At 41.0% G+C, this 21,273-nt stretch overlaps 1 protein-coding gene across 4 annotated transcripts in view; it reads right to left on the reverse strand.

Moving 5' to 3' along the window:
• ULK4 (unc-51 like kinase 4) overlaps positions 1–21,273 on the reverse strand; it is a 540,948-nt gene that overhangs the window by 157,227 nt on the left and 362,448 nt on the right. For all 4 annotated transcript variants that reach the window (XM_068558236.1, XM_068558233.1, XM_068558235.1 and 1 more), the window contains 2 exons: positions 14,846–15,012; positions 4,667–4,765 (listed from right to left, as the gene is read on the reverse strand). In XM_068558236.1, the coding sequence (XP_068414337.1) occupies positions 4,667–4,765; positions 14,846–15,012 (266 nt within the window). The remainder of the gene's footprint in view (positions 1–4,666; positions 4,766–14,845; positions 15,013–21,273) is intronic.

A 21,273-nucleotide genomic window follows, 5' to 3' on the forward strand; every position in this document is an offset into this window, starting at 1 on the left:
GAAGTTCTGATTCATCCGCTGTATATACCAGACACTGCACTTCGGATTTCCATTTATTTAGGTCTTTACAAAATTCTCTTAATGGAAAAAATTTCCATTCCCTGGAAGACTGTAAAAGAACTGGAACAGTTATTTGCTCAAAAAGATAAAAAGTTTTGGGAAAATGGAATTATGAAGTTGCCTGAAAAATGGCAGAAGGTAGTGGAACGAAAGGGTGAATACGTTGTTCAATAAAGTTCTTGGTGCAAATGAAAAATGTGTCTTTTATTTTTACTTAAAAACCGAAGGCACTTTTTGGCCAACCCAATAGAATGGTAGCTGACGGGCTGTGGGTGGGGGGAAGGGATAGTTACTGTTTAATGGGTATAGAGTTTCAGTTTTACAAGATGAAAAGAATTACAGAGGTGGATGGTGGTGATGACTACACAACATTATGAATATATTCAATACTACTGAACTGCGCACTTAAAAATGATTAATGGGGTAAATTTTACGTTATGTTTATTTCATCACAACAAAAGAAAAAAAACAAATTCAAACAGCCCTTCTTCCTTGGCCCAAATCATGTAGTTAGTTATTCCCTCCACAGGGCCCCAGGGAACCTAGAAGCATAACAAAAAAATTTCTATATTGTATTGTGTGATAAATTGGCATGTTTGCGTACCCAATGGCTGTTCTTTGATCTTATGCATGATGCTTATGAAGGTATACTGAGGATCCTGTATATTATTATCTGCAGAGTATATGCTGGATCTCTGTAATTCAATAATTTTTTGTCAGGAGGCTACAAGTTTACAGCCAAGAAGAACTGCCAGACACTTCACTAAAAAAAAAGTTATCCAGAGGATATTACAGGAGATCAACATAGGAGATGCTAAGTGAGGACTGCAATCCTACCCAGACTGCAGAGGGACACCTTTCCAGTGGCCGAGAAAGGCACGGTTAGTATGAAAAGTATAAGCCAGGCTGAAGCCTGGCATCTTTGGCATATAATAAGGAAAACCTTAAAAACAATTATCTCTTATAAATTTGAAAATACTTATTTTAATAGGGGGAAAAGGAAGCTGTAGCGTAAGTTTTATAGCAATTAATTATCTAGTTACAAAATTCATCTGGGATACATATCCTGGCTTTGTATTTTCTTAAATAAGAAAACATTTAGGGGCTTCCCTGGTGGCACAGTGGTGAAGAATCTGCCTGCCAATGCAGGGGACACAGTTTCGAGCCCCGCGGAACAACTAAGCCCGTGCGCCACAATTACTGAGCCTGCGCTCTAGAGCCCGTGAGCCACAACTACTGAGCCCACACGCCACAACTACTGAAGCCCACGCTCCTAGAGCCTGTGCTCCCCAACAAGAGAAGCCACCGCAATGAAAAGCCCGCACACCGCAATGAAGAGTAGCCCCTGCTCACTGCAACGAGAGAAAGCCCGCGTGCAGCAATGAAGACCCAATGCAGCCATAAATAAATAAATAATAAATAAATAAATAAATTTATTTTAAAAAAAAAAAAGGCAGACTGAGAATCAGTCTTATACCCACAGTTCACTATGATTTTATAGTGTATAATATAAACATGGGTCATAAATTATGGGTTGACAGGTTTCATATTCCCTGAAGGATAAGTATGCTTACTTTCACAGGACCCTATCTGGAAAGAACCTCAAAAGCTAACAAGTTCATTCTCCTTCCTTTAGGTAAAATACCTCTACAATTACCCAAGTCCAGTGAAAACTAAAAGTCTGCTTATTTTTCCCTGTGGGAAAGCAATTCCAGCACCTCATTCTGTAACTTATCACATTCTCAACAACCACTGTAAAAATTTATCTTTGGTCTGTATGTGCTCTAGTTGAGGCCCTCAATAGCCTTATTACTATTTTTCTTCACTGTATACACAGCTATAAATGTGTATTAATCTTTTCCGGAGAAGACATATTGAATGTTCGTCGCAGGCCATTTTTAAACCCAATGACTCCAGTGGTGAATGTGTATGTACACAACACAGTTCACACACGTTAGGCAGACATTCGGCCAATGTACTAGAAACTAAGTGTGATCAAGTTACTAGTAACAGGAGTTCAGAGTCCCAAAGGCTGGGGAAAATATCTCAGAGGACACACTGCAGCAAGAAGGGGCTCTCCAGCTATTTCTGGCAGCTGTAGTGTAGGCCAGAAGTACGGGTGTGGTGGCATCTGGTGGAGGTCTGACCTCACCGGGGGCCCACAATACTGGGCCCCTCTGCAGCTCTCATCCTAGCCTGGCCTGTGAACACAGTTCCACTGCTCTCCCTAGTGGAGACCGTGCATTCCAGGCTTTCCCGAGCACTGGCACCCCGACTCCCCCTACTTGCCTGCCTCTCTGGGTTCGTCTCCTGTGGTCCTCCCTACACAGACATCGGACCCTCCAGGCCTCCCACCACCAGCAGCGGCACCCTGCCACCCTCTGTACATCTGCCCACTAGCTACGATTCACCGGCACTCTCAAGGGTTGCTTCCTGCTTCCCCAGGGATTGTGGACCAGCTCTGGCCTGGGCAACCCAGCAAATTGGCCCACTGTCCTGTTGGCTGCAGTCACACCTTCTCCAATGAGGTCTGACCCACAGCCTTGGGGAAGAGGTATCCCCTTTCAAGTTTGTCCTTCCTGAGGTACTCTCCCTCTCCCTCAGCTTTCGGATACCCTACAGAGTTCTTTTTAAATCTTACATTTACTCTTCAATGATAGCTTAATAATTCTTGATATTGAAATTCTCCTGTTTAAATCACTATGTGGTTTGTCTTCTGATGGGACCCAGACTGAGACAATCACAATGTCTTTGACTGTGCTCATCAATAATATTTGCTAACAGTGTATTGTTATTTTTATTTTTCCTTCTAGTTTAAGTGTATTACGGTTAAACAATGTGGTCTATACCGTTCCTACTTATTGGAATTTATTGATATTCTTTTAACCTAACACATGGTAAACTTTTTAAAGTATTTCCAGAAAACTGAAAAGAAGGTACCGTCTCTATTTTCAGGGTAGAGAGACGGATATACTTCTATTAGATTAATCTAACTAAAGTTTTCATATCCTCTATACCAGGGGTCAACAAACTTTTTCTGTAAAGAGCCAGAGAGTAAACAACACAGGCTTGTGGGCTACAGAGTCCCTGTTGTAACTCCTCAACTCTACCGTTAAGATGCAAAAGCAGCCATAGACAACTGTTTGTGCGGCTGTATTCAATAAAACTTTACTTACAAAAAGAGTCAGTGGGCCAGAGTTAGTCCACACGCCTTAGTTTGTCAACCCCTGCTCTACATCATCATTTTCATCCACTTGAGTCATCAAGCAATGAGAAAGACAGGTTAAATCTCTTGATATTACTCTACTTTTTTTCCCTATATGTTTTGGTCCTTCCCTGTATGTTTTGGTCCTTCTCTGTTTTTATAGTTCTATGCTCTGATATTTGACACAGAATGGTTCATAGTTATTGTATCTTCCTGTGGATTTTATTCCTTACCATGGTAGAGTCCTTCTCTTTGTCCTGATAAAGGTTTTTTGTTTTGCATTAAACCTTACGTCTAATAGAGGAAAACATTTAGAAAGAAAATATACAATAAGACAGTAAAATTAAGACCAAAGATAAGTTTAAGAATAAATCTAATTGGAATAAATTCAACTATTAAAGCACATCTCAGAATGTGGCAAACACCAAAACCCTGTCTATAAGATACATATGTGAAATAGAGCGCCCTAGAAATTTACCTGAAATAGATTCTTCAACTGCCTTTAAGCTTTTTTTATTGTTTAAATCTTATATGCTATTAATATAAGTATTATCCTACATATCATATATTGCATCAGTTATATTTAATGGGGATGTTTTGAGTCTTTTATATGTCCTTAAAGAGTGCATGATTTGGTTAGTCTTCCCTCTGTTCACTGGAGCCCCATCTATGTCCTGAATATTTCCAAAATATACAAACAGCTCAGACAACTCAATAACAAAAAAAACAAACAACCCAATCAAAAAATGGGCGGCAGACCTAAAAAGACATTTCTCCAAACAAGACATACAGATAGCCAATAGGCACATGAAAAGATGCTCAACATTGCTAATTATCAGGGAAATGCAAGTCAAAACTACAATGAGGTTCAGTTGGTCCAAACTCCAAGTCTCCATTGGGTTCTTTTCACATACTCAGTAGTCTTGTGAAGTCTCATCTGTTTTCATGTAATTTCACTTATTTCATTCTATTTCTGTGGAGACTGTGGTGGATATGCTCTAGCTCTGTCTGCGCTTCTGGATTTCAGGGTAGTCCTGCATGCCAAGTAACCCTAAAATATCTTTTTGAAAGAGAATTGACGCCCCACAATGGATTTCTTCTTCCTTCTTGGAATTCATTTCTTGATTTTCCTTTTTTTTTTTTTTTTACCTCACATCCATTAAGAAGAATTTGAGGCTCTGCCTTACTTAAATGTCCACTTAAATGAATGATTAGCCACCCGCCGATTAAAGTAGAAATTTAGTATTTCCAGGCTAAATAATCTTCTGAAATTTCTTTTGGTTCTAGTTTTGAAAGGAATCAAAATAGCATAGCAAGTCAAGACATCATGAAATTCAAATAAAATCACTTCACCCTCTGCAACGACCTGAGAGACACACAAGCAGGTGCGTGAGCTCTTACCAGCGGGACGAGCAGGCTGATAAGGTCTGTCAGAGGCTTGCCGAGCAGCAGCAGGTCTTCTGCGGCCTGAGTGCTCCCTCCAGAGCCGGACTTCTGTGCCTGAACAGGGGGAGGAGAGGGGGAGGGGGTCTTGGAGATTAGTCAGTTTGGCCACAGGAGACAGGTCCACCCAGCCCCAACAGATGACGGCGCAGAGGAAGCACGTGACCTCGGGCCCCTGAAGAGAAGTTATGCTCGGTTATCACGTGACAGAGAGTACACACACTGCCACCAGCTCAGGCCACAGAGGCGGATCTGGGCGGACCACAGGTAAAGCAATCACCAGGGCTGTCGTCGGAGGGATGATATTGATGTTCACACACTGCGGGTGGTAAAGCACTTTATCTTCCCAACCATCCTGAGACGAGGTGCGGTTATCCCCATTTTCCAGGGGAGAAAACTAAAGTTCAGAGAGGTTGAGTAGTTTGTCTAAAGTCCCACAGACAATGGGTGACAAAGCTGGAGGATGAATCCAGGCTAAATGACTCCAAATCACACGAGCTCACCTCTTCTGGGCACTGTTATACACATTATATGGTGCAGACCAAATGCACTCTGCTGTGCTTTCCTTCTCTATATGCACACACCTGCCCAGATAACATCTAGAATATTTATCGAATGAACAGGCTTTGGACCACTGCATGAAGAAGCTTCAGATACAGGTCCATTGTTTAGGAAGTATGCAATGGAAGTAAGAATTGAGAAATGAGTGGCTTTAACTTTAAGTGTGTCTTTCCCAGGAGTTTTATAGACCTGCCTCATTTCAGAGAAGATTTCTACCATAGAGATGAATAATTTTATACTGAGAGAAGGCACTGATTATTTATTGTATTTGCTATAGTACATACACATTTCATTCACATACACCCTCTCTGTTTTTAATTTCACTCAGAACAAAACTACTTTTAGGTAATGACCTTTGCCAGAGCCTTTTTAGAGCAGGCTGCCCTGCCTTAGGTCACTAACCTGGGTTCTGGGGCCCCTCTCATAAATGCCAAGATTGCTTCTGCCTTCGGGCCTATGGACAGAATTTAAGTGGCCCGCTTTCCTTGGTTCAAAAGGATGTTGTGGAAAATCAGACACCTGCCTTTTAATAGCTTGCACCTCTCTGCAGCCAAGGGGGACAACAATAATTGGTAGCTATTTCCTCTCACCTCTCCCCTCCCCTATCACTACCTCAACCCCTGGCCTCTATTAGAGAGGTGAAATTTCCTCCCAGAAAACAAACGCGTAGCACTACCCTAGGTCTGAACCTTTCTGAAGTTCGGCTGTTGATCCTGCCTTCTGAAGCACCATGTGAGGTGGAATATCAGTCTTTGCACATTAACATGTTATCCTTTAGAGTAGACCGACTGTCTCTTGGGAAAAATAAGGCAGTCTTGCAAACCAGCACCTAGGCAGGGAGGGGCACGGGGCCACTGCTTCCTTTCCAAACACACATAAGCAAGGAGACACGGCTACAAGCACAAGCACACACTGTGGGACTCTTCCCACCAGGATATCCAGTGGGCCTCCAGACCCTCCAAGGTCTACAGTCATTTGTTATTGTCACCAAGAAGCATCCTGACCCTGCCCGCCAGTATTCGGGTACCACCTCCTTATAAAGATGCCAAGGGTTCCAGAAAGGGAATGCTATAGCTTGCACAAGAGGAAGGTGCACATCAGGAATGCATATGAAATTCAACTCTCCTCTCAAAAATCCAGGCCCACGGCAGAGACTCTGTGCGCCAAGGGGATCACGTGTGGGTAGCCGAGCAATGAATACAGGGGCCTGGCCAGCCTCTCTCAGGGTCTCTCCAGCTCCCCAACGGCACACTCTCCAGAGTCAGCCTCTCGATTCCCAGGTGCCTTATGTGTGCATTCTGCAAGGGGCTCTTTCCACAGCAAGAAGACCCACCTCTGCCGTGATGTTGCCACGGTCCTCCCTGTCCAGTCCTCTGCCTTTGCCTTGGTCCCACTGATCCCCTTCCACGACTCACTGCCCCAGTCCTTGCTGGCTGGTAACTGACCCCACTCCTGGCCATCCAGGGTTCTTGGCTCACCCAGCTGTTACAGCCTGGGCAAGAGGAGAGGGCAGCCTGAGCTGGGTGCTAGCAGTAGTGCTTGAAGCAAAATCTAAATTATTTGGTGACAAATTAGATGGGGAATAGGAAAAAGGGAAATTTTAAGAATGACCCCCAGGTTTCCAGTTTGCACAGCAGGATGACAGGGGCAGGGCTTGCTGGCAGGTGAATGGTTTGGGAGGTGAATCCTGAGCTCCGCTTTAGACATGTTGAATTTGAGGGGACTGTGGGGCATTCTAGTGGTCACGTTTAGGAAGCTACTGAATATATTAAGTACAGATCTCAGACGAGAACTCTAGGCAGAAATATAAATTTAATAGCTGTAAACATATAAAACATGGGTATGTCAACTTATGAGCCATATGTAATATTAAATGGCATTACAGCATTACCCAAAATGAGATAAAAGGATACAGCTAACTTCTTGGCACAAGAAGAAAGGCCAGGAAGAATATAACTCTATTACATCTACCATTGCTACATGAATCTAGTGCACAGGGGGCAGGTCCTCAACAGAGGTTTGTTACATAAACACAGAGGTACGGCACCTGTAGTGAACAAGAGTCAATTCCTCAGGCAGTCGCTGCCAACGTCCTAAGCAGGTTTAAGCACAACAGAGCACAACCTGCAATGGTGTGGCCTAGACAATTCAATTCAACACTCGGTGTGCTCCCCAAACACCATCACCCACACGCTTGCCATGCACAGATGATACGACTCAGTCCCCACTCTGTAGAACCTCACGGCTTCATTAAGAGAATGGCATGCTTTACTATGGAAAACAGTATGGAGGTTCCTCAAAAAACTAAAAACAGAGTTGCCATATGACCCAGCAATATCACTCCCGGGCAAATATCCAGACAAAACTATAATTCCAAAAGATACATGCACCCCTATGCTCATAGCAGCACTACTTACAGTAGCTAAGACATGGAAACAGCCTAAATGTCCATCGACAGATGAATGGATAAAGAAGACATGGTACCTATATACAATGAAATACTACTCAGCCATTAAAAAGAATGAAATAATGCCATTTCCAGAAACATGGATGGATCTAGAGATGATCATACTACGCAAAGTAAGTCAGAAAGAGAAAGACAAATACCATATGATAGCACTTATATGTGGAATCTAAAACACAACACAAATGAACTTATCTATAAAACAGACTTACAAACATAGAAAACAGACTTGTGGTTGCCAAGGGGGGAGGAGTGGGGTGGGGGAGGGAGAATGGATTGGGAGTTTGGGATTAGCAGATGCAAACTATTATACATAGACGGGATAAACAACAAGGTCCTACTGTATAGCATAGGGAACTATGTTCGATATCTTGTGACAAACCATAATGGAAAAGAATACGAAAGAGAGTATACATATGCATAACTGAGTCACTTTGCTGTACAGCAGAAATTAACACAACACTGTAAATCAACTATACTTCAATAAAATTTAAAAATAGAAGAAGAAGAATGGCAAGCTTTCAAATAACTGCCCTAAAGGCAGAGTGTGAAAACTGCCACAGTGGAGGAGGGAATAGAGGAGCTGGGGCGGGAGTAGGAAAAGGTGACACAACTTCACCGTTTGGATAGTGGGGACATGGTCTGCAGGGAATGACGTGGACAGCCGGTGTTTCAGGTGCTGGAATCACGTGAGGAAAGGCCGGGAGTGATAAGGCACAGGATCCACGTGGAAAATGCCAAGGTGACTGTTTGGCGTGAGCACGGGCTGCACGAGGGCTGGTGGACGAGGCTGGAAAACCACCCTGGGGCTGATCATACGAGGCCTTGACCGTCTTGCCAAGGAGTTAGGAAATGATATGTAGATAATGAGATGTCATCAAAGTTTTCAAGGGCAGGAGAGAAACGATGAGGACCACGGACTACAGCAGACAAATCTCACTTGCACTCAGCTACCAGACAGGGTAGCTCATGGGGGACAACAGTAAGGGGAAAGCCCGGAGGAGTTGAACTGGTAACTACAAGAGATACTGGAATAGAGACTGTAGCCCCTACGCTGACAGCCTTCACGTGAGCGTGAGATCAAAGAAGACTCAGTGGCCACGTTTCAGTCTTCCAGGCAATGCCGACACACCTGCCGACCAACAGCAGTTAAACCGTCCTACTACCAGCGTAATGTATCAAGCTGCCCCCATCACTCCAGAAGTGAGAGACAAGGCCCAGATTGGGAAGTCAGGTGACCTGGATTTTAATATTGAATATTTTCTTTCCCTAGCCCCCAGACTTGGTAACATCCTCCGCCCCTGTTCACTCTGCAGGACCCTGTACCTTCCAGTGGTGAGGCATCTCAGTGTATTAAGATGATGATTTGCTCCACTATTTGGGTATTGACGGTCTTACCAAAATGAAGCTCCCTGACACTTAACACCCTTCTTCTCTTGATTCCTGCCAAAATCACAGGTGCCAAGCCCTGGGCTAGGCTCACAGATGCAAAATAAAACCATAAATTTATATCTCGTAAGCCTGCTAGGAGTTAGTTCACTCCGTAAATACGAACTGAGTGCCCTCCCATGTGCCAGGACACAGAAATGAAGAAATCATGGCCCCCAGGAACCCTCTGTAAACAGGAAGGGGAGGTGAGCACCTTTCTTCTTGTTGCTATTAACAATACAGCAACCATTTATCGCTTACCTTCCCTGGGCCAGGTATACTTAAGGCACATCATATTTACATATCTCGTATTCTCTCATTTAAGTCCCCTGCTGAGTAGTTAGCATGTCTACTTTACAGACGAGGAAACTGATACTCAGACAGGTCAAGTAACGTGCCCAGCGCCTCATAGGTAAAAGTGACGTGGCTGGGATTCAAATCCAAGGTGTTCCAGCCTGCAAGGCCCAGGGGCTCCCACCACACCAGTGAGTCCTGAGCATCTATTTGTCTCTGCTTCCACATCTTTCACACACAAGCTCACAAGGTAGGTTGGGGATAGGGACGGGACTCCTACAGAGAATCTGACACCTCCCTCCCCTACTCCTCACCTTCCCAGTACACATTCCTGCATCATATCCCTCTCCTCCTTGAGAAAGAAAAGTGCTTCATAAATCTAAGCACTATTATCATTTTTAACACTGGCAACACTCAGCTCTTCTACTTTCGAGAGGTTCCTGTTAAAAGCAGACATGGGCTTTGAATGCAGAAGAATCCCAGGTGTGCAGCATGTTTACAAATGGAAGAGGTGACTTATGCTTTGGAAAGAACTTACAGCTCAGTGTTCTAGAAGGATGTGTCTTTGATGCCCACTCCATTTCTTTCCCCAACCTTTTCCCTAATTCAGTCTCAAGGACTCTACCGCTTTCAGATTGACACCAGGTATCACGTAGATCAAAGTCGGTCATCAAGGTCAAAAGCAATACTTGGCAGATATTATAGGGAAAGATTTAGAAAGATGACAGCAGTAAAATACAAAGTGGTGCTGAAAAAAATGAAAGAATAAAAAACAGTGATCTATTGGTACACTAACAAATTGAAAAAAAGAATCAGAAAATATTTTGTACTAAGGAGTTTCCTTGTAAACACCCTTCCTGATCACTTGAAATAAAAGAGGATTTCTACGTTCTGGAATTTAAAGAATTTTTAGACTTCTGATCCTTTTTATCCACAACCTACACAGTCTTTTACAGATTGATATCATCAAAGCATCTTGTGAGAGTAACTATCAACTACACCTTGAAGAATTACATAAAGCTACCACTGTGGAAACTGAAATAAGAAACAGTGCTCTCGATAACTTAAAAGGACCAACTGTATAGCACAGGGAACTCTACTCAGTACTCTGTAATGACCTACATGGGAAAAGAATCTAAAAAAAGTGGACCTATGTGTATGTATAACTGATTCACTTTGCTGTATAGCAGAAACCAACACAACAATGTAAATCAACTATACTCCAATAAAAATTTTAAGAAAAAGAAACAATGCTCTCTGAAGAGACACTTATTAGAAAAGAGAGGGAAAACTAAGAGAAATCCATAATTCAGGATTCCATAAGTACTTAGCCAAGCTTTACTGTTCATTTAGAATATGAGCAAATAAAAACAGCAAGGCAGTCCAAAGGCCATTTTCATCTACTGGCTTTACAAGTTTGGGTTAAAACTTACTGACTAACTATCATCTTGGTTGAGGGGATCTTGGAATTATTTATTAAAACACACGAGACAAGCTACATACTTCACCACCTTAACTGCGGGTAAAAGATAATGATGAATAACAGAGACTAAACCGGGGTCTAGGGATTCATTCTTGGCGCTGCTACTGTGACTCTTGGCAAGGTATCAGAACAGTCTGCTTTCAACAGCAACTTCTGCATCTATCCAAGCCAGGATGCTACCATTGATACACATCTCTTGCAATTTTACTGGGATTCTAAATATAACAGTGAATTCATATTGGCTGTGTGCTATCCCATGATCTAAGTATCAGCTGACTCAATTCTTTAGAGAAAACATGAAAGGAGACAAGCACGTGGTGGTACCTAACACCTAACACAGAAAGTACTACTCAGTGAACTCACATGCCCTTCCTTCCTCAGAGCACGATGCCAGGTTACAGTCTGGGGCTACCTGACTTTTCTATAGCCACTAAATATTGGGGTGGCCAAAAGATTCATTCCGTTTTCCCATACGATGGCCCCAGTAGCACTCAGTTGTCTTTAACTTCATTTGAAACAATTTTGTTAGTGACAGCTGTCATATCAGCGTGCATTTAAAAAAAGACTTATCAAAATTGGTGGATTTTTGTGTAGCCATTTTAATAATGAAGATGGAAGAAAAAAAAGCAACATTTTCAGCATATGATGCTTTATTATTTCAAGAAAGGTAAAAACACAACTGAAACGCAAAAAAAGATTTGTGCAGTGTATGGAGCAGATGCTGTGACTGATCGAACGTGTCAAAAGTGGTTTTCGAAGTTTCATGCTGGAGATTTCTCTCTGTACGATGCTCCACGGTCGGGCGGACGAGTTGAAGTTGATAGTGATCAAATTGAGACATTAATTGAGAACAATCAACCTTATACCACACGGGAGATAGCCGACATACTCAAAACATCCAAATCAAGCGCTGAAAATCATTTGCACCAACTTGGTTATGTTCATCGCTTTGATGTTTGGGTTCCACGTAAGTTAAGGGGAAAAAAACCTTCCTGACCGTATTTCCGCATGCGATTCTCCATTGAAATGTAATGAAAACGTTTTGTTTTTAAAACAAATTGTGATGGGTGATAAAAAGTGGATACTGCCCAATAACATGGAATGGAAGAGACTGTGGGGTAAGTGAAACAATAACATGGAATGGAAGAGACTGTGGGGCAAGTGAAATGAACCGTCACCAACCACACCAAAGGCTGGTCTTCTTCCAAAGAAGGTGATGTGTATATGGTGGGATCAGAAGGGAGTCCTCTCTTATGAGCTCCTTCCAGAAAACCAAATGATTAATTCCAGCAAGTACTGCTCCCAGTTAGACCAACTGAAAGCAGCACTCAATGAAAAGTGCCCAGAATTAGTCAGCAGAAAACACATAATCGTCCACAGGATAACGCAAGACTGCATGTTTCTATGACGACCAGGCAAAAACTGTTACAGCTTGGCTGGGAAGTTCTGATTCATCCGCCATATTTACCAGACATTGCACCTTCGGATTTCCATTTATTTAGGTCTTTACAAAATCCTCTTAATGGAAAAAATTTCCATTCCCTGGAAGACTGTAAAAGGTACCTGGAACAGTTATTTGCTCAAAAAGATAAAAAGTTTTGGGAAGATGGAATTATGAAGTTGCCTAAAAATGGCAGAAGGCAGTGGAACAAAAAAGGGTGAATATGTTGTTCAATAAAGCTCTTGATGCAAATGAAAAATGTGTCTTTTATTTTTACTTAAAAACCAAAGGAACTTTTTGGCCAACCCAATACATCTCTAGCCCTCAGAACCATCTTGCAGGGGGCCTGATTCCTCCAGCTCAAAGCTACAGTAATCAAGACAGTTTGGTAGTGGCACAAAAACAGAAATATAGATCAATGGAACAAGATAGAAAGCCCAGAGATAAACCCATGTACATATATGGTCACCTTATCTTTGATAAAGGAGGCAAGAGTATACAATGGAGAAAAGACAGCCTCTTCAATAAGGGGTGCTGGGAAAACTGGACAGCTACATGGAAAAGAATGAAATTAGAACACTCCCTAACACCATACACAAAAATAAACTCAAAATGGATTAAAGACCTAAATGTAAGGCCAGACTCTATAAAACTCTTAGAGGAAAACATAGGCAGAACACTCTATGACATAAATCACAGCAAGATCCTTTTTGACCCACCTCCTAGAGAAATGGAAATAAAAACAAAAATAAACAAATGGGACCTAATGAAACATAAAAGCTTTTGCACAGCAAAGGAAACCATAAACAAGACGAAAAGACAACCCTCAGAATGGGAGAAAATATTTGCAAATGAATCAATGGACAAAGGATTAATCTCCAAAATATACAAGCAGTTCATGCAGCTCAATATCAAAAAAACAAACAACCTAATCCAAAACTGGGCAGAAGACCTAAATAGATATTTCTCCAAAGAAGATATACAGATTGCCAACAAACACATGAAAGGATGCTCAACATCACTATCATTAGAGAAAAGCAAATCAAAACTACAGTGGGGTATCACCTCACACTGGTCAGAATGGCCATCATCAAAAAACCTACAAACATTAAATGCTGGCTGGAGAGGGTGTGGAAAAAAGGGAACACTCTTGCACTGTTGGTGGGAATGTAAATTGGTACAGCCACTATGGAGAACAGTATGGAGGTTCCTTAAAAAACTAAAAACAGAACTATCATACGACCCAGCAATCCCACTACTGGGCATATACCCTGAGAAAAGCATAATTCCAAAAGGGTTATGTGCCACAATATTCATTGCAGCTCTATTTACAATAGCCAGGACATGGAAGCAACCTAAGTGTCCATCGACAGATGAATGGATAAAGAAGATGTCGCACATATATGCAATGGAATATTACAGCCATAAAAAGAAACGAAATTGAGTTAGTTGTAGTGAGGTGGATGGAGCTAGAGACTGTCACACAGAGTGCAGTAAGTCAGAAAGAGAAAAACAAATACCGTATGCTAACACATATATATGGAATCTTTAAAAAAAAAAAAAAAGGTTCTGAAGAACCTAGGGGCAGGACAGGAATAAAGATGCAGACGTAGAGAATGGACTTGAGGATATGGGGAGGGAGAAGGGTAAGCTGCGACGAAGTGAGAGAGTGGCAAGGACGTATATACACTACCAAATGTAAAATAAATAAAATAGATAGCTAGTGGGAAGCAGCCGCATAGCACAGGGAGATCAGCTTGGTGCTTTGTGTCCACCTAGAGGGGTGGGATAGGGAGGGTGGGAGGGAGACACAAGAGGGAAGAGATATGGGGATATATGTATATGTACAGCTGATTCACTTTGTTATACAACAGAAACTAACACACCATTGTAAAGCAATTATACTCCAATAAAGATATTAAAAAACAAAAAAGCAAAAAACCATCTTGCAATTCCACATTATCAGTCTTAAGGGAAAGCAAGTGTGAGGGTTTATGTGTTGCATATGCATGTATACGTATGTGTGTGTATCTATGCACATACAAACACATTATGTGTGCGTGTGTATGCGCACATAAAATCTCAATCTGCTGCTGCTCACTAGCTAATCCATCCTGTTGAGGGTGGGCTGGAGTGCCATCTCTGGACAGGAAAAACTACACACTGCTTGGCCAACCCCACAGTCCAAATGATCTCTGGGTCGCCAGCAGTTCCCTAATGAGTACTCCCCAATTCTTTGCTTGGGCCTCTCCTGCTTTCCTTTCAGATTTTGTGTTCAAATTACCTGTCCTTGACACTGGTCACCCAAAGATGGCTAATAAATATGGTATTCTCTCCCTATTGTTAGAACCATATGTTCTTTTCCAAAAATAAAGACACATTCAAGGAAGATGAGAGAAAAGAGAAGGAAAGGGAAGTGGGACGTGGCACAGGGTTGTTCAAGATGTGGAGAAAGAGGTCCTCTACCTGCAGAGCCAGTCGCACGACCCCGGAGGTATAGGTCAGCATGCTGTGCAAAATATCAAGCAGGGAAAATAGCAGGGCGGCTGCCATCTCGTTGTTGTTTTTATTGTCCACATCCAAGCACAGTGTGGCAGTTTCAGTGAACAGGTTACAGACGTGATGGACCAGTCCTGGGGGTAAGATAGGAGAAGGGTAAAACATTCATCATAAAATATAAAAATAACGTGTCACGTAAACCCAGCAGAGCAGGCATACATAGTCTACGTTGCATAAACTCTAAACAGTCCTTCAACTGTATTTGTACCAGGTACACTTGGGAAAGGTTTCTAAAATGCAGGTTCCCAGGCCACACGCCCAGAGAGTCTGCTCAGGAGCCTGGAATGAGGCCTAGGAATATACTTGTTAAAAAGCTCCCCCGCTGATTTTGATGGAAGGGTTCCCCAAATTGCACTTTGAGAAACACTATCCTACATGGACAGGCTTCACAGGGATGGAAGACTCCCTGACACAGCACAGTGCTATATGCAAACATCCTGTCCTCAGGTTCTGTTTAAAGGTACAGTTCTTCATGGGGTGGCTCAGGGACCGCAAGTGAACTGGGGATCTATCAAGGATGGACAAGTAATTGGGTCACCTCAAGAGGCTAAAGAAATGAAGTGATTTTTTTCACATGCATTCCAAAATGTAAGGTAATGATTTTAAGCAATGTGAAATTGAGAAATTGCCAGGTCTGTCTCTGCAAACCTCATATTCACAGTGTGGCTGGTCTTCATCAGCTTTCACTTTGATGTAGTTTGTTATGACCAATACATTTAAGTTGGCATTTTTATTATTATTGTAACGCAGCATTACATTTTGAATTCCCAAAGTGATTCAGATGTAAACGTGGTGAAAAGACAACGTGAAATGTTATAAACCGAAACGGTAAGGGGGTCCTTTACTATCAATAGATCTCAATGTTCTAGAAAAAAGTGAATCTTCGAATATAAATATTTTACACAAGCAGATGGGGAAAAAAACATGGTAAGGAGGTAGGACATGTGTTGTAAGCTGGACCTGCAATCCACTTATTTATTGGACCTGCAATCCATTGGTCCCTAGTTCTCAGGACAATTGGATGGAAACTCTGCCAGGCACAGCCATCCAAGCTTTGGTACCTTTCCCAGACATTGCACAGTGTCATTTCCAGTAAACCAATCTAGTGTTCCTAGACAAGTGCAAAGTAATTAGACTACAAAAGCAATTAATTTTGTCACTAAAGGCAGAGAGAAACCAAAATTACAGAGCATCATTCAAACTCGTAATCCTTGCGGCAAAAACTGGTATAAGCCACAAAGCTGAAAATAAATATACTTGAAGGGAAAGTAGAATGAATTATTAGCAAAATTTCTCTATCAAGTGACAAGGTTTGATAGCACAAATCATCAATGACACAGAGTAAAGAAAAGCAATTATTAGGACACATGCATTACACCGACAGGCATTCTCCTTTGAGTTAGCATGCATCACTCAAGTGCCCGCTATGAATCAGCACTTGGCGTTTGTGAGCTGCAGGCAGGGTAGAAGGGCTTTAAAACGTAGTATGTGGTAAACACATGCTGCAGGAGAAGATGTTCTCTTTTGGGGAGTTCATTATTACTTTGTGACACATCGTGCTGATGGTCAGAGGTGCAAGGGACCCAGCTATGTGAACAGCAGAGAAGGACATGGCCCTTCAGAAGGAGGAGGTAGACCCCTGGATACCCATCTACATGCTGCTTGATTCAGACGAAACAGCTGATGAACAGCTGTGCTCTTCCCGATCTTTATTCAGTCTTCAAGCAAGGAGCACAAACAATGAATGCAATTGAATCCATGCTGGGCTGGCAAGCCTTTCCAGCCTGTGAAAAAACAGGCAACAAACACCAAGCTCTGACATTACACTCGGAAGTCACCTGCTGTCAGGGAAGGTGCTCATATGAGATTAGAAATGAAGTATGACCTAAATATTTCTTCATAACAGTGAAAATGCCAGCAAAGCCCATTAATACGATGTTAAATGGCCTAGCTCAGCGATATAGTCAGTGCTCTTCATAGACAGAACTTTCACTTCATATGAAAATACAAGTTTTTCTTGCTTCAACATTTTATTATGAAAACAAAGAAAGTCATGAGAAATTTCAGTAAAATGAATCCCTATCACCCTCTTTCATAATTATCAATAGTTTGCCAATATTGTTTAATTATCCCCATCTACTTTTTTTTTTTAGTATTTTAAAGCAAATTCTAGATATCATCTTATTTCTCCTGTAACTGCTTCTGTAAGTCTCACAAATACCTTTTTTTAAAAACATAACCACAACGCCATTACCATCTAATACAATTAAACCACTTCTTAACATACGCAATATACCATCTGCGTTCAAAACTCAACTGTCACAAAACTGTCTTTTTTTTTTTTTTACAGTTCATTTGTTTGACTCAAGATACAAAGCAGGTCCACACATTCCATTTGGCCACAGATCTTAAGTCTCCTTCAACCTCTAACAGTCCTCTTCCCCACCTGCAATTTTTCAGGCCATTTATTTGTTGGAGAAATGAGAATATTTTTCCTGTAGATGTTCTTGTTGGGTTGTTCTTATATCCCTGCATTTCCTGTAAACTGGTAATTAGACTTAGAGACTCAATTTAATTCAGGTTAGATTATTTTGGCAATAATACTTGGAGCTGGGTACTCTGTATATCCTGTTGCATTATATCTGGAAGGATATACTGTCTGGTTGTTCTACTCTTAATGATGTTGAAATTGACCCATGGGTACACGGGTTGTTAGCCTAAATCATCCAGTATAAACTTCCCCATCAAATGTTATCTACTAATGACCAATGTCCAGTTGTATTATTTCACTAGTTTCATTAGTTGTAATATTTCATTATTTCAATATGGAATTTTCAAATTCTGTCATTCCTTCTATATTTTTTCATCTGCATTTCTTCTATAAAGAACCTTCCTTTATCAACTTATTTTGTTATCATAAAATATGGTTTGTAAAGGAAAGGCAAGGTAGATGCTTCATAAATGTTTCTTTGTTATCATTTACCAGTTTTCACAACAATGATTTTGGAGTCTTTGCAAGTCCCAAATGGGACCGAGGTAGGGGGGTGGGGGAAGCGAGAAATTACCAAGGTTACTAATCAGTTCACTTTGGAGCATCAATGTGAATATAATAGATTTTTAAATAATATATTTTATGGATTTTAGTTGATTTCAATCACTATTATTTTTATGCTAAACTTGTTCCATCTTTGGCCACTGAGAGCCCCTTGAAAGTGACCTACTTTCTACTAAGATAATATGTCTCAAGCTCATCTTATGAATTCCTGCCTAAGACTGTGCATTAGCTACCTCTCGAAGGAGTCCTGGTTTCTTTTAATGAGACTGGTATTTAGAGACCATGGTCTCAGCACTAGAAACACTCATTGCTAATGGGTCACTGATTGAGTGGACAGATATAAGAAGTATACATCTTGGCTTCCCTGGTGGCACAGTGGTTGAAAATCTGCCTGCCAATGCAGGGGACACGGGTTCGAGCCCTGGTCTGGGAAGATCCCACATGTTGCGGAGCAACTAGGCACGTGAGCCACAACTACTGAGCCTGCGCATCTGGAGCCTGTGCTCCGCAACAAGAGAGGCCGCGATAGTGAGAGGCCCACGCACCGTGATGAAGAGTGGCCCCCGCTTGCCACAACTAGAGAAAGCCCTCGCACAGAAATGAAGACCCAACACAGCCATAAATAAATAAATAAATAAATAAATAAATAAACTTCAAAAAAAAAAGTATACATCTTTTAGACAGAATAAAAATAATGAGTTCATGCAGATATTTCCAATTCCACATTCCAGAAATGGACCCTCATCTCTAAGCAGCAAGGGAAAAAAGACAAATAACATACAAGGGAACTCCCATAAGCTTAACAGCTGATTTCTCAGCAGAAACTCTACAAGCAAGAAGGGAGTGACATGACATATTTAAAGTGATGAAAGGGAAGAACCTACAACCGAGATTACTCTACTCGGCAAGGATCTCATTCAGATTCAATGGAGAAATCAAAAGCTTTACAGACAAGCAAAAGCTAAGAGAATTCAGCACCACCAAACCAGCTCTACAACAAATGCTAAAGGAACTTCTTTAAGCGGGAAACACAAAAGAAGAAAAAGACCTACAAAAACAAACCCATAACAATTAAGAAAATGGTAATATGAACATACATATCGATAATCACCTTAAACGTCAATGGATTAAATGCTCCAACCGAAAGACACAGACTCACTGAATGGATACAAAAACAAGACCCATATATATGCTGTCTACAAGAGACCCACTTCAGACCGAGGGACACACACAGACTGAAAGTGAGGGGATGGAAAAAGATATTCCATGCAAATGGAAATCAAAAGAAAGCTGGAGTACCAATACTCATATCACACAAAACAGACTTTAAAATAAAGACTACTGCAAGAGACAGAGAAGGACACTACATAATGATCAAGGGATCAATCCAAGAAGAAGATATAACAATCATAAATATATATGCTCCCAACATAGGAGCACCTCAATACATAAGGCAACTGCTAACAGCTATAAAAGAGGAAATCAACAGTAACACAATAATAGTTGGGGACTTTAACACCTCACTTACACCCACGGACAGATCATCCAAACAGAAAATTACTAAGGAAACACACCTTTAAATGACACAACAGACCAGATAGATTTAATTGATATTTATAGGACATTCCATCCCAAAACAGCAGATTACACTTTCTTCTCAAGTGCACACAGAACATTCTCCAGGACAGATCACATCTTGGGTCACAAATCAAGCCTCGGTAAATTTAAGAAAATTAAAATCATATCAAGCATCTTTTCTGACCACAATACTATGAGATTAGAAATCAATTACACGGAGAAAAATGTAAAAAACACAAACATATGGAGGCTAAACAATACGTTACTAAATAACCAAGAGATCACTGAAGAAATCAAAGAGGAAATCAAAAAATACCTAGAGACAAATGACAATGAAAACACAATGATCCAAAACCTATGGGATGCAGCAAAAGCAGTTCTAAGAGGGAAGTTTATAGCTATATAAGCCTACCTCAAGAAACAAGAAAAATCTCAAAAAAACAATCTAACCTTACACCTAAAGGAACTAGAGAAAGAAGAACAAACAAAACCCAAAGTTAGCAGAAGGAAAGAAATCATAAAGATCAGAGCAGAAATAAATGAAATAGAAACAAAGAAAACAATAGCAAAGATCAATAAAACTAAAAGCTGGTTCTTTGAGAAGATAAACAAAATTGATAAAACATTAGCCAGACTCATCAAGAAAAAGAGGGAGAGGACTCAAACCAATAAAATTAGAAACGAAAAAGGAGAAGTTACAAGAGACACCGTAGAAATACAAAGCATCCTAAGAGACTACTACAAGCAACTCTATGCCAATAAAATGGACAACCTGGAAGAAATGGACAAATGCGTAGAAATGTATAACCTTCCAAGAATGAACCAGAAGAACTAGAAAATATGAACAGACCAATCACAAGTAATGAAATTGAAACTGTGATTAAAAATCTTTCAAAAAACAAAAGTCCAGGACCAGATGGCTTCACAGGTGAATTCTATCAAACATTTAGAGACGAGCTAACACGTATCCTTCTCAAAGTCTTACAAAAAATTGCAGAGGAAGGAACACTCCCAAACTCATTCTATGAGGCCACCATCACCCTGATACCAAAACCAAAGTTACTACAAAAAAAGAAAATTACACACCAATATCACTGATGATTATGGATGCAAAAATCCTGAATAAAATACTAGCAAACAGAATCCAACAACACATTCAAAGGATCATACACCATGATCAAGTGGGATTTATCCCAGGGATGCAAGGATTCGTCAATATACACAAATCAATCAATGTGATACACTATATTAACAAATTGAAGAAGAAAAACCATATGATCATCTCAGTAGATGCAGAAAAAGCTTTTGACAAAATTCAACACCCATTTATGACAAAAACTCTCCAGAAAGTGGGCCTAGAGGGAACTTACCTCAATATAATAAAGGCCATATACGACAAACCCACAGCAAACATCATTCTCAATGGTGAAAAACTGAAAGCATTTCCTCTAAGATCAGGAATGAGACAAGGATGTCCAGTCTCGCCACTATTATTCAACACAGTTTTGGAAGTCCTAGCCATAGCAGTCAGAGAAGAAAAAGAAATAAAAGGAATACAAATTGGAAAAGAAGAAGTAATACTGTCACTGTTGGCAAATGACATGATACTATACATAGAGAACCCCAAAGATGCCACCAGAAAACTACTAGAGCTAATCAATGAATGTGGTAAAGTTGCAGGATACAAAATTAATGCACAGAA

This window comes from Eschrichtius robustus, chromosome 12 (assembly GCF_028021215.1).
Source record: "Eschrichtius robustus isolate mEscRob2 chromosome 12, mEscRob2.pri, whole genome shotgun sequence".
Lineage (NCBI taxonomy): Eukaryota > Metazoa > Chordata > Mammalia > Artiodactyla > Eschrichtiidae > Eschrichtius > Eschrichtius robustus.